Genomic DNA, 15,409 nt, shown 5'->3' on the forward strand with positions numbered 1-15,409 from the left:
AAAAACATGTTCTAATCAACACGGGTAAATCTCGCGCGTTCGAGGCGTACAATCCTTCTTTGTCTCTGTATTTTTTTTTACATACAGTGCAGGATGCGCAGACATGATGCGCAGACAGGATGCGCAAAGACCTGTTTTGAAGTCAGCGTTCCTTTAGTATAGTTCCATGGTTACATGCTTAAATACTGTTTGATAAATTCGCAGTCTGAACGCAACAATTCGCGAACAAAATGTAAGCATTCAATTAAGCCTTTGTATTTAATTTTTGGAATTTCCCTAAATTTTTAGCACAACAAACAGACTTCGTCTGTTTTTAAAGCATATTTATTTTTTCCCTAAATGGGAAATAGCTGCTAATTCCAATTTTTCCTAATACTTTTTTATTTGCTTTCTTTCGATAAAATATTTAATGTTTAATTCAGCTCTTTTTTTTATATTTGATCATATATGCTTTTATTTTCTCTTCCTTTCTATCCTAAGTCTTATACACGTCCCTGCACTATCGAAATAAAAGACATTTTTTAAAGAAAAAGTACGGGCTAAAAAGGTATGTTAGGCTGATCGTTAAAATGTGGCCCGTATAGTGAAATTCGAAAATCCCTAAACTCAAGAAAACATTAAGAAACTGGAACAGACAAAAAATAGAGCATTGGTTAATAGGCTTTACGCGTAGGACGTAATTATCTTCTTTTTTTTCATAGGTCCACAACTGGTACAAAGTCACACACTTCACATACCACTTTAATCTTCTGAAATATATTTTGTGGAAGCATATAAGTCTTTCAATATCTAATTATGTGGTATGACTCTTAGTATTTGTTAGCATCTTAGTGCCATTCTTACCCTTCCTATTCTATAGTTGAAGAAAACTACCAATGTCAGAACACGAGTTTATTGTGTGTGATGTTGACAAAATTGGGTAGTTTTAATGTCTTGTAATAAATGTGTCCATAGCCTCCCCTCACTCTACATTTTGTTCCCTCTGTTTAAAACTGATTTGACGCGCCTTTGAACAGCAGAAAAGAAACGTTTTAAGATCGATAACACACTGACGAATGTATTCAAGATTTGAAAAAGTGGGAAAGATTAAAAGATGAAAACAAACAAAATATAAAAAAAACTTAAACTTTTATTTTAACAAAGCTTATCTAAGCGGAAGAAATCCATACTTAGATCTATACATCTCAATACTGTTAGATTTATTTCCCCTTTTTGACATCAAACAAAGTTAATTAATTACGACTAATTTATTTTTTAAATGATTCTTGTTTTGTTAGGAACAATATACAATTGTGCAGAGTCTTCACTTGATCCGAGAATGGGAAGTGGGAGAAATAATTTGTTCAAAATCTGTACTATGCAGACAGACAGAGAGAGTTTTTTATAAGCTTTGTAAAAAAACATTCATTTGCAGATATTAAATTCCAAAACTGTGCAAGTTTCCAAATGAATGCATGAATGAATAAAAGAATGAGTTCTCCTATTTTTGTGTGGATATATTAGAGATATTTGCAGGAATTCATCAATGCGTCTATTCTAAAGGTTGTGGCATTTCTGTTATTTTAATTTCGATCTATAATATATATACATAGTAAAAAAGATCCTGAATAGATTAGAATTTTGTATTCATCTTTTTATTCCACGCTACCTAGGTAGATATGTATTGTCACCAAAAGGTTCTCTTACTCAATCTAAGGTTATTAAAAGTATGATTATAATATTTTGAAAAATATCTTACTACAAATTAGCACTTATTTTATCTATAGTATACTTTATTTAAACACTACTACAAGCTATACCTACGAAGATATTGTCTAATTTACGCTATTGCTTTGAAAGAGACTCCATGTTATGTTCAACTTAAAACATGTTCTAGATACTTCCACGGCTCCATGTGTCCATTTCTTCGGGCAGTCTTTTTCTGTACTCACCATCAAACATATAGTTCATATTTTCAATATCTAGAGAATGGACAGAGTGAGTTGTGCATTGTTCAGCTTGTTCAAAATCTTCGGACTTGCTTTTTTTAGCCCGAGAAACCATTAGTGAAATGGCAACAATCAAAATGATGATGCCAACTAGTGCAAGGGGCAAACAGACTGCCAAATAGATCATAGGAGATAACGGTTTCTCTACATTTCTGCGCAAGACTGCGGTTTCATTAGCAAACGAAATTGAAATGATATTAGAAGCATCCCCCTTATTTCCGTTCTCGTCCATGGCATGAATATTCATAAAAAGTGTGAAGTTGTCCTTTATAGCAGTCTCATTGAGTGTAACAATCAATTCTTCTACAGTTCCAGAAGCCTTTGGTGAATTCAGACTTCCTCTGATAATATGTTTATTTTGTAGCAAAGATGTTGATTTGTAATCAGTCAAAAGCTTCTCAAAATCATTCGACATATGAATAAAGTACTGCGAGGCTGAAACCAAAGAAAGTAAAAAAAAAAAGTCTTAAATAATAATCAATTAAATCTTGAATTCTACAATTCTATACATGCTGTTTTATTTTCAGAGTTGCATGATTAGGTTACTCAATAATTTAAATATATGTAGTGTAAATGACTTTGGATTAATAATCTAGAATGAAATAAAGGCAAAAATTGGTGGATGGTGTTGTGGGCAAGTGGGAATTTTTTCTATATTAAGCGGACAACAGATGCTGAGAAATATTTGGCTATTGTGCGGAACCCCGTACAAAAACCAACCTTCTATGTGAGAACAGCTGAACATTCCCAAGACGATGCGTCAACAGCTACGATAAAAAATATTTAGGAATAAATCACATATTGCACATAATAGAACAGTGAATATTATTTAGGGGTTAAAAAAAAAACAAAAAAGGACCAAGAGCTACTATGACGTTTTTGTAAAGAAGAAACGGTTCTTTACGATTTCAAACATGCTCATATAATTTCAATATTAAACATCAAAGATAGAAATAATGGTAAAAGCATCTTTAGGCTGGCTAACGTTGGATAAGACTCATGCTTGTACTTCCTCTTATACAGCTGTCATGCTTGTACTTCCTCTTATACAGCTGTCATGCTTGTACTTCCTCTTATACAGCTGTCATGCTTGTACTTCCTCTTATACAGCTGTCATGCTTGTACTTCCTCTTATACAGCTGTTATGCTTGTACTTCCTCTTATACAGCTGTCATGCTTGTACTTCCTCTTATACAGCTGTCATGCTTGTACTTCCTCTTATACAGCTGTCATGCTTGTACTTCCTCTTATACAGCTGTTATGCTTGTACTTCCTCTTATACAGCTGTCATGCTTGTACTTCCTCTTATACAGCTGTCATGCTTGTAATTCCTCTTATACAGCTGTCATGCTTGTACTTCCTCTTATACAGCTGTTATGCTTGTACTTCCTCTTATACAGCTGTCATGCTTGTACTTCCTCTTATACAGCTGTTATGCTTGTACTCCCTCTTATACAGCTGTCATGCTTGTACTTCCTCTTATACAGCTGTCATGCTTGTACTTCCTCTTATACAGCTGTCATGCTTGTACTCCCTCTTATACAGCTGTCATGCTTGTACTTCCTCTTATACAGCTGTCATGCTTGTACTTCCTCTTATACAGCTGTCAATCTTCAGTTACATAATGTAGCAAGGCTACAAACAAAAACAATATGTATGTGTTTGCCAACAATGTTGCACACAATGCCCATACGCAAGCAAAATTACAGTTTTTTTAGTGCTTTTTCTACTGTATGTGAAAAATTCTTGTACAGGTCGTCATAGTGTGAGCTGGCGCTGTTTGAGCTATTTTTATCTATTTTGTATATTTTATTTTAATTAATTTTATAGGCTAGTGCTGAGTGCATGCCTGTCTCCCGCCAGCTCTTTTACTTTAGAAGTTAGTTTGTACGAGTCATGACCTGGCTCTATAAATAGAATGGATGATGTAGTGTCTTGTCCCTTTTTCCGGTGTTGACCGCTGGTCAGTGATTGATTAGCTGGTCTGTGTGACCAAGCAGTGAGTTAGAAAGTTATTGTTAGTGTTGTTCCAGTGTGGACGTTCTCTGTGTGGACTGCCTGCTATAATTCCTGTTCTGCCTGTCTGCTGTAGTTCTGCTTTTCTGCCGCTAGTAGCTTACTGTTTAGTGTTGGGGTAATTTAGGTTATTTGAGTGGTTTATTGTTTTGTAGTGGGTATATTTGTTTTATTACTGTTTTTTGTGTCAATGTAAATAAAGTGTATATAGTTTATTTCATAAATTTTAGTTGGCTGTTTTCCTTTTAGTTAGCTAGTTTAGTTTAATTGTGCTGTCTGATCGCTCAGGCGAAGGCCGCCCTTTGGTCGCAGACCGGAGTGCACAGATCGGACCCACACGGTAGAGTTACCACCAACCTACCGGTTAAATACAATCTGTTTAGCAGAAAAAGGTCTAGTGCCTCCTGACCTGCTAACAGAAAACTGGTGTCAGAAGTGGGATCTGTGCTTGAGTGATTAGACGCACCTTGTTTTTTGAGATTAGGTTGTTGTTAGGTTTCTTTTAGGTTTTTGTTAGGCTTCTTTAGGGCTTGTGTTAGGATTGAATAGGGTAGCATTAGTTTTAGGTTTGGCATTCGTAGGAAGTAGTGTTAGAGAGTTCATTTTGTTGTAGGTTGATAGGAAGTATTTAGGATATGGATAGTCTAGTTTGTTGTTTGGGTTTTGTTTTGTGTAGTGGTCTTCATTATGATCAGTAATGAGTTGTTTTTTTTTGGTAGTTAAGATGTAAGGCTTAGAAGTGAGTTTTTATAGGGTGTGTTTAGGAGCTTGTCGGTTTGGGCATTTAGAATTGTATAATATTTTTAGATATGGGTATTAGGTTGGTCTTTTTAGGTCAGTAGAGGCTACTAGTGTTAGGGGACTAGGTCAGCATTGTTAGGGAGCAGTAGCAGCTGGAAGCATGCAGCAGTCTACGACAGTAATCATGGTGCCTCGTGCTGATGCAACACTGCGGAAGTTTAATGGAGACGGCCCAGTTGGAGAATTGGAGGCTTTCCTCCAAAGCATTGAGAGGTGTTGGCGACTTCAACATCTCCAACGACCAGAGTACAAGTGTGACTTACTCTATGCGCACTTGGGAGATGCAGTGAAAGATGAACTGAGGTGTCATCCTCGAGTGTCCTGGGACAGGCCAGAAGAGATTATCAATATTCTTCGGTCTGAGTATGGAGACAGAAGAAACATCTCCATAGTAATGGAGGAATTCATAGGAGTACGTCAGCAACCCGGAGAAATGGTGCACTCCTATTCCATTCGTCTGCAAGCTGCATATGTTGCACTAACAGGCAAGCTGCAATCCAAGCAAGTGTTGGTGCAGGAGGATGTAATTCTCAGAGAACACTTTGTGAACCACCTAAGTGATGATTTGCTAAGGCGCCTTCTGCGGGAAAAGCTCTGGGAGCACCCCGAAACGTCTTTTGTTTCCCTGAGAGAGACAGCCATGAGGTGGACTGAAGAAGGGGTCCACATCAGCAACAGTGTTTGTCAACAGTTGGCCAATTTATCCCACAGAGTGGATCAATTGACAACCAAATTGTCATCGCGTTTCAAGTCTGGTGGTATTCGCACCCGGAGACCACTGATAAAATCCAGGAGGTGCTACTCCTGTGGTATGCCAGGCCATCTAGCCAGAGACTGCAAGTCCCAGAAGACACGTAGGCAAATTAAGGGTCAGTCTCACTCTGCTCAGCGACCTTTAGGTTGTAAAAATTGCGGAAGCTGGAGTTATCTGACCAGTAGTTGTCCCAAAGATAACATTGACATAATCCAGGTTGCCCCTAAACAACCAGAAGAGAGTCGATCACAACCATCTACGGTTTTCATTGTCAAGACAGTGACGTTACCAACAGTGGAACCCAAGGTCATACCGATGGTGAATGCAGTCGATTCCACTGGAGATGAAGATATGTTAAATACCGTAACCTCAGAAAATCAAGTTACCGACTCTGACCAAGAAGGCAGTCTTGCACCTGACTCTGTGGACGTTAACCTTGTGGACGTAGAATGCCCAATTCTAATACAGCCGTGCAAAAATTTATCTGTAATCCCAGAAGTATGTTCAGATTCATTTGGCACATGGGCGTCTCTAAAGGCCTTAACCACTGCATGTACCGGTACAAAAGACAAACTGGAAAATATTGAGAGCCTAGCTCAAACATTTATTCGAAACTGCGTGGAGTCGAAAGTCCTTAAATTTCTATCATTTTCTTAGTTATTGTTATTACTTAGACTTTTTTGTGTGTATATTGCTATGTCTTTGATGTATTTTTTTTTCATTTGAGTTTTTATTTCTAAATTTGCTACTGATAATATTTATGCATTATGTTTGCCGAGAATGTTTTTGAGCCTGTGGCTGTAGTTCTGTGTTGGTCTGTGTGACCTTGTAGAAATCTGAGTAGTTTTGATAAGTCTGTGTGACTAGGTCTGCCAAACCTTTGTGGTTTCAATTCCCTTTAAGCCTGTGTGGTTTCATTTCCCCTTCAAACCTGTGTGGTTTTGTTTCCCCTTAGCCTAGGTGGCATACTTGTACTGAGATTTGCTGACCAGACATGTTTTGCATTGTCTATGTCTGATGTCAATTGAATATTCTTTGAATATATGTATGTAAAATATAATGTATATAATATTTTTTATTTCTATATCTATATTTTGATGCACTGTATTCTTTTATCTTGCTATGTCTTTGATTTATGCATTAATGTAACTATTCTCACTTTAGTATTTTATTGGCAGAATAATTGTGTCCTGTTGCATGTGTGGCAACATGGCATTTTTCAGAGTGTGCATGAGTAGGTAGTCATGAGAGTTAGGTTGTCTGATATGGATAGTGGTATTGTTTTATGGGTTTTATAACTTGATGTAGATGTTGAAGTTGTGTATTGTGATAGCACTGTAATTTTGTAGTATTATTGTTTTGCGGGGACGCAAAAGTTTTGAGCGGGGGTGAATGTGAGCTGGCGCTGTTTGAGCTATTTTTATCTATTTTGTATATTTTATTTTAATTACTTTTATAGGCTAGTGCTGAGTGCATGCCTGTCTCCCGCCAGCTCTTTTACTTTAGAAGTTAGTTTGTACGAGTCATGACCTGGCTCTATAAATAGAATGGATGATGTAGTGTCTTGTCCCTTTTTCCGGTGTTGACCGCTGGTCAGTGCTTGATTAGCTGGTCTGTGTGACCAAGCAGTGAGTTAGAAAGTTATTTTTAGTGTTGTTCCAGTGTGGACGTTCTCTGTGTGGACTGCCTGCTATAATTCCTGTTCTGCCTGTCTGCTGTAGTTCTGCTTTTCTGCCGCTAGTAGCTTACTGTTTAGTGTTGGGGTAATTTAGGTTATTTGAGTGGTTTATTGTTTTGTAGTGGGTATATTTGTTTTATTACTGTTTTTTTTGTGTCAATGTAAATAAAGTGTATATAGTTTATTTCATAAATTTTAGTTGGCTGTTTTCCTTTTAGTTAGCTAGTTTAGTTTAATTGTGCTGTCTGATCGCCCAGGCGAAGGCCGCCCTTTGGTCGCAGACCGGAGTGCACAGATCGGACCCACACGGTAGAGTTACCACCAACCTACCGGTTAAATACAATCTGTTTAGCAGAAAAAGGTCTAGTGCCTCCTGACCTGCTAACAATAGAAATACTTCGAGATGGATGGATGAACTCTTTTACTAGCTTATAGCAATAAGAATTGATCAGCATACTTGAATATATAGCCTAAACATAAACAGCTTTCATATGTGATGTTTGCTACCAGATGGGTAGCAAACATCACTTCATCTCCTTTAAAATCATGACTTAAGCCACGAAGTTTCACACTTAGCCAATACCTAAAGTATACACTAGTGCAATGACTTGGACAAGTCTGACTAATGCCCACATAGAGAAATTAAGATTACTCCTAAGCAAAGATGCCATAGAAAGCTTACCGATAGGAATGATCCTCTACAGAAAATTCAATGAACTTATAGTTATAAAGATATAGTTGAATCCTAGGTGTCACTTACAAATAGCGCATCACAATGAAGAGATTATAAACAGGATTAACACAGCAATTGGACCCCACGATGACCTGCTAACCACAGTCAAAAACGTAAACGCAAACTCTAAGGAATATTTATGGCAAGTTTTATCAAGATAGGTCATACGTTTTGATTACTATGAAGGACATACACTCATACAAACATACGCCTTACTTTCTGTTAATATATAAGGATACAGTGGCGGAACTAGGGGGTGGGCGGTAGGGACGATCGCCCCCCCCCTCACTCGACCGACCCCCCGCCCCCTTTGGGGGGGGGCGGACGAATTTTAGTATAGAATTTGTATACGAATTTATTACTTATGTTAAAAATATATACTAATTATTTATATTTCAACCTATTTTTAGATTATTTCGCCGCCCCCTCTAGTATGTTGGCCGATTTGGTGGGATTGGGAGGGGGTGATGGCATCAATCCCGCCTCACCCATAAACTTTTGAGTGGGAGGGGGCGGTCCAATTTATTTGTAGAAATCACAGCTTGCTAACAGAATAATTAAATATGTATATGATTAAAACTTGTTGTTGATATTTTAACAGATCTTTATATTATGTCGCTCCCCTGTTGGCCGAATTGGTGGGGGGGGGGGCGAATAACTCTACTGTCCTTTCCATCTAAACCCTTTGAGTGGGGGGGGCGGTCCTACTTTTATGGAGAAATCACAGTTTGGGAACACAATTAGTTGAATATCTATATAAAATAATCTACGTGTTGATATGTGAACCCATTTTATATTATGTCGCACCACAATCTAATCTCAATTTTTTTTTATTAGTAAATATAAAATGAAAAAGGGTTGTACCATGTGGGAGGGGCGATACATGCAATCGCCTTTCCTCCATCGGACAAACCAATACTTTTTCTTTTTGTATTATAATTAAGAAATTACAAAATTTAAAAGAATCTGTCATTAATATAATTTATAAATGTTATAAATTAAATTCTTATATCGAGTCGCCCCACCCCTTTTCTTTAATGCCAAATGCAATCATTAGCAGAAATTACAAAAAGGAGCAAGGATTAATCGTTTTCATTCTACCGCCCGTCCCCTTTCCAGACAGAGTTTATGTAATTTCACATGAATTTATCATAATTATTTGAAGAAAGACTTTGGAAAAGTTAGAATTCAAACGAAACTTTTTAATATAAGAGTCACGATTGAGATGAATTCTAAACTTCAATAGTATTTTCCTAGTCGCCTTTTTCCAACCTTTACTCAATCTGATATTTATGCACAATTTATGCTTGAATTTTATTGAATATTATTTATCGAATAATTTTTTTTTCGCGGCGATCCTCAAAGCCTAAATCTAAATATCTTTTCAAGGAAAAAATCGGTTTTATTTGCAATGTATTTGCTATAAATTCATATTAAAATATTTTTCAAGTACAACATTATTCAAAAGGTCCCTTTTAAATAGGATGAATAATGAGCTTTCTTCTTAATCTTATATAATACAGACGTTACTTCAAAAAAGAAGATGATTACGTCCTACGCGTCATGCATTTAGTCATACATATTAACCAATGACTTAAATTCTGCCAAGTCACTGGTTTTCTTGGCTAGCTCAGGCAACCCATTCCATGCTCTAATAGCACTAGGGAAGAAGGAGTACAAATTTGTACACTTGTGTTTGGGACGAGGAATGTGCCTTTATCTTTGTGTCTTTCAGAGTATTTTATTAAATTTTGTTTTTGTATTTGAAGATTATGGTTCAGTGTTTTATGTCTAATTGCTACTTTACTTTGAGTCTTCTGTCCTGAGGCTTTCTAAATTTAGTGATTTTACTAAAGATGTTACTCTAGTCAAATGTGAACATTCGTTTGTTATGAATCTCACTGCTATATTTTGTGTCTGTTCCAGTTTCTTAGTGTTTTCTTGAGTTGAGGGGTCCCAAACGGAGGATGCATATTCTATTATTGGCCTCCCAGTTCAATACCCTCGTTAAGTGATAAAGAAGACATCTCTATCAAATAGGGGAAATTAAGAGATGTTATCTACAGTTCGGCAATCCCCTCCTTTGGGCCTCAAAAACACAAAAATGTAGACTGGTTTGAGGCGAATCTAGCATATATGGAACCTTGCATCGAGAAAAAGCGATCTGCACACCTCGCTCACAAGACAAAGCCTAGTCCAAAATCTTTGGAGGCCTTCAAAAGTGCTAATAAAGAGGCAACAGAGTCCAAGACAGTCTCTACTCAGGAAATAGCAAAGCTCTGTTTGATGGCATTAAAGCGGCCCTGGGTCCAACAGTGTCTAAGCCTGCCCCCTTCTATCCAAATCTGGAGAAAAAATTACAGATCAAACCAAGCAGCTAGAACGATGAACAGAACACTACCTCGATGTCTATGCCACACAGAATACAGTAGACGATGTCGCCCTGGCTTCTCTACCAGATCTTCCAGTACTGGAATGCCTAGATGAGCTTCCGAGCCTTAGTGACCTCAAAAAAGCAATTAACTGCAAGAAAAATAGAAAATCTCCAGGGAATGATGGTATTCCACTGGAAGTAGTTAAAGTCAACGAATCACTCCTGCTCCCTGAACTCTATATTCTCCTCTGCCGCTGTTGGGAAACACGTCATGTCCCACAGGACATGCGTGACGCAACTATAGTCAAAATATACAAGAACAAAGGGGATCGGAGTGACTGCAACAATTATAGGGATATCTCTCTCCTCAGTATAGTGGGCAAAATCTTTGCTAGAGTGGCACTATCCAGGCTGCAAGTGATAGCTTCTAGAGTCTACCCAGAGTCTCAGTGTGAATTCAGGAGTGGTAGATCCACTATAGACATGTCTTCTCTACGACGACTGCAGGAGAAATTCAGAGAGAGAGACAGACCCCTTTACATCGTTTTTGTTGATCTGACTAAAGCCTTTGACATGGTCAGCAGAAGTGGCCTTTTAAAACTCATAAGGAAAATAGGTTGCCCTCCCAAACTACTGAAGTTCATTGAGTGCTTTCACGAGGAAACTAAATGTACTGTCAAATTCAATGGAGCCCAATCAGCACCTTTTGAGGTTTGCAGTGGTGTCAAGCAGGGATGAGTGCTCGCGCCTACTCTGTTTGGCATATTCTTCTCCTGTCTACTGCATTATGCGTACAACGACATAAACGAAGGTGTGTTTCTCCATACAAGAACCTCTGGAAAACTATTTAATGTATCAAGGCTGCGGGCAAAAACAAAGGTTAGGAAGCTACTCATCAGGGAACTCATGTATGCTAATGATTCAGCTATTGTGGCTGATTCTGATATTCAGCTACAGTCCCTGGTTGACAAACTATCTGCTGCTTGCCAGAAGTTCGGCTTAAACATCAGTCAAAGCAAGACTAAGATACTTGTCCAAAACATAAACAATGCACCTCAAGTAAGCATTAATGGCCAACCACTAGAAATTGCTGATCACTTTTGTTAACTTGGCTCCATCATATCCAACAACACTCTACGAATAAAGACATAAACAACAGGATAGCCAAGACAATGACCACCATGTCACGGTTGCAGAAAAGAGTCTGGGACAACATATTGCTGACTAACAGTATTAAAACCCTATTCTACCGGATCTGTGTGTTGAGCACTTTGCTGTACGGAAGTGAAACACGGTCAACCTACTCATGGCAGGAAAAAAAGCTGAATGTCTTCCCTCCGATGCCTAAGGCGGATCTTTAAAATAAGGTGGCAAGATAAAATAACCAATGAGGAAGTGCTACGATGAGCAGGGTGCCATGACATCCGCTCTGTTATCAGCAGCAGACGCCTCGGCTGGCTTGGCCACGTTCGTAGAATGCCAGTAGGTCGGCTTCCACAGGACATTCTGTATGGCGATCTAATAGAAGGCAGGAGAGCCGCTGGTCGCCCACTTTTACGTTATACGGATGTATGCAAACGCGACATGAAGCTCTTCAAAATCGACACTGGCAGCTAGGAAGAGGTGGCACTGGATACATCCACATGGAGAGAGAGCATAAAGGAAGGGTCACAGATTGCAGATGTCATACACAACAGAAGCAGAAAGAAGGGTGAAAATGCAACGGCGCCTGGTGATTATATATGCCCAACCTGCGATCGCAGCTGTGTATCAAGGATTGGCCTCTTTAGTCACACAAGAAGTGGCAAAGGGAAAAGGTCGTCTCTAGAGACGTAAAATGCCACAGATATAAATATAAATATATATATATATATATATATATATATATCTATATTATAAAGTAGAATGTGAGGGGTATGTATGTATGTATGTATGTATGTATGTATGTATGTATGTATGTATGTATGTATGTATGTATGTTACTTATAGACATCAAAACCGCTTGACCAATCTTGATAAAACTAGGCAGGAATGTTCCTTGGGTACCAACTTAGACCGTAGTGTATGTATTGTAGCCCTAAAACAAACTTAAGACCCTCAAAAAAAATAAAATTGTCCGACTCTATTACAGCTATAGTATTTTATGGATCTAGGCCATGTCTACAATGTTGACATGAGAAAAGATAGAAAGGATTTAGACCTAGATCTAATTTTAAGAAATACACTTTGCGCAGATAGTTTTTTACTTTGACACATGAAAAGACAAAAGAAGATCCATTGATTTCATTATATAATAAAATTAACCTTCAATTTTGTGTTTCAAAAGCATTTTTTACATTAATTAGTTCCTTATATCTGTGATTACAGATTTCCTGACGAACATTCTTTCATTAGACAATTCAGTAATGAATCGCGTACTAAATATTAATTCGTTTAATTGTTTACTTTATAATCCCATCCCTAGATCTAAAACTCTAATTCAACTCTAAGATGATAAAACTTCTCTTCGCACAGATAGTTTTATACTTTAACACATAAACATATTAATTAAAGTCCATTCATTTCATATTTTGATCAAATAAACATTCAAATTTGGTTTTCTAAAGCTACATTCGTTTACGAAAGCTGCGAAGCCGAGTTAAAGGCCTAGATCTATATTCATTCATGAATCGCGTACTAAACATTATTTCGTTTAATTGTTCACTTTATAATCCCATTCATTTAACAAAGCTATCGCTCTTTTCGTTTTTAATAGATAAGAATGTATCGACTTCGGGTAAACCCATTTTCTCAAAACTAATTTTATTTTCGTAGCGAAATAGAAATAACGTGAAAGGATCATTAGCTACGTTTAACATACATCTAAATCCAATCCACTAGATTATCCAATAGCATTTTTTACATAAATTAGTTCCTGATATCTGTGACTACAGATTTCCTGGCGAACATTATTTCATTAGACATTACCTAATGGTTACACATTAACACATCTCTCTACTGAGTCTATTCCTAGGCCTAGGTCTAAAACTCTTATTGAACTCTAAGATGATAAAACTTCTTTTCGCAAAGATAGTTTTGTGCTTTAACACATAACTATACTAATTATTGTCCATTCATTTCATATTTTAATCAAATTAACATTCAAATTTGTTTTTCTAAAGCATTTTAATACATTCGTTCGCTGTTCGCTAAAGCTGCGTAGCCGTGTTGAGATAGGCCTATATTCATTCATGAAAAAAGGTCACGCATGCACAGCACAGAATGAACTCTATAAAAGCCAATGTTTAACTCTAGATTAGTGTAGATTTAGATCTATGTCTACCTCAATATATACTTTATAAACATGAACAAAATACATACAAAATTTAGTATATTCATCTCAAATTTTAATCAAATATATGTAGGCCTACAAGCAAATGTTTTAATTTGAAAAAAAAAATGGATTTAAGCCTATTAGCTATTTTGATTTGATAGCTTCATTCACACTATTTTTACATTGACACATTCGCTTTACTTATTACATTATTATTTCGTTTAATTATTTACAAAACACTCTCAGTGACTATATCGAAAGTAATGCGCAAATAAAGACCCGCGGGTCGCGGGTAACATATGTCTAGTATATATATATATCTATTATAAAGTAGAATGTGAGGGGTATGTATGGATGTATGTTACTTATAGACATCAAAACCGCTTGACCAATCTTGATAAAACTTGGCAGGAATGTTTCTTGGGTACCAACTTAGACCTTAGTGTATGTATTGTAGCCCTAAAACAAACGTAAGACCCTAAAAAAAAAATAATGTTGTCCGACTCTATTACAGCTATAGTATTTTATGGATCTAGGCCATGTCTACAATGTTGACATTAGAAAAGATAGAAAGGATTTAGACCTAGATCTAATTTTAAGAAATACACTTTGCGCAGATAGTTTTTTACTTTGACACATGAAAATACAAAAGAAGATCCATTGATTTCATTATATAATAAAATTAACCTTCAATTTTGTGTTTTAAAAGCATTTTTTACATTAATTAGTTCCTTATATCTGTGATTACAGATTTCCTGACGAACATTCTTTCATTAGACAATTCCGTAATGAATCGCGTACTAAATATTAATTCGTTTAATTGTTTACTTTATAATCCCATCCCTAGAGCTAAAACTTTAATTCAACTCTAAGATGATAAAACTTCTCTTCGAACAGATAGTTTTATACTTTAACACATAAACATATTAATTAAAGTCCATTCATTTCATATTTTGATCAAATAAACATTCAAATTTGGTTTTCTAAAGCTACATTCGTTTGCGAAAGCTTCGAAACCGAGTTGAGATAGGCCTAGATCTATATTCATTCATGAATCGCGTACTAAACATTATTTCGTTTAATTATTCACTTTATAATCCCATTCATTTAACAAAGCTATCGCTCTTTTCGTTTTTAATAGATAAGAATGTATCGACTTCCTTCGGGTAAACCCATTTTCTCAAAACTAATTTTATTTTCGTAGCGAAACAGAAATAACGTGAAAGGATCATTAGCTAAGTTTAACATACATCTAAATCCAATCCACTAGATTATCCAAAAGCATTTTTTACATAAATTAGTTCCTGATATCTGTGACTACAGATTTCCTGGCGAACATTATTTCATTAGACATTACCTAATGGTTACACATTAACACATCTCTCTACTGAGTCTATTCCTAGGCCTAGGTCTAAAACTCTTATTGAACTCTAAGATGATAAAACTTCTTTTCGCAAAGATAGTTTTATGCTTTAACACATAAACATACTAATTATTGTCCATTCATTTCATATTTTAATCAATTAACATTCAAATTTGTTTTTCTAAAGCATTTTTAATATATTCGTTCGCTGTTCGCTAAAGCTGCGTAGCCGTGTTGAGATAGGCCTATATTCATTCATGAAAAAAAGTTCACGCATGCGCAGCACAGAACTCTAGATTAGTGTAGATTTAGATCTACGTCTACCTCAAGATCTACTTTATACTTTATACATATGAACATACAAAATTTAGTCTATTCATCTCAAATTT

The 15,409-nt window shown here is 36.5% G+C and overlaps 1 protein-coding gene across 1 annotated transcript in view; it reads right to left on the reverse strand.

The window, feature by feature from the left end:
• Positions 1–1,111: 1,111 nt before the first annotated feature.
• The window catches only part of LOC106059535 (calcium-activated chloride channel regulator 3A-1-like), a 376,089-nt gene continuing 361,791 nt past the window's right edge, over positions 1,112–15,409 (reverse strand). The window contains exon 17 of the mRNA XM_056025932.1: positions 1,112–2,423. Within this exon, the coding sequence (XP_055881907.1) occupies positions 1,873–2,423 (551 nt within the window). The 3' untranslated portion in view covers positions 1,112–1,872. The remainder of the gene's footprint in view (positions 2,424–15,409) is intronic.

Source organism: Biomphalaria glabrata, chromosome 4 (assembly GCF_947242115.1).
Source record: "Biomphalaria glabrata chromosome 4, xgBioGlab47.1, whole genome shotgun sequence".
NCBI classification, from domain to species: Eukaryota; Metazoa; Mollusca; class Gastropoda; family Planorbidae; genus Biomphalaria; species Biomphalaria glabrata.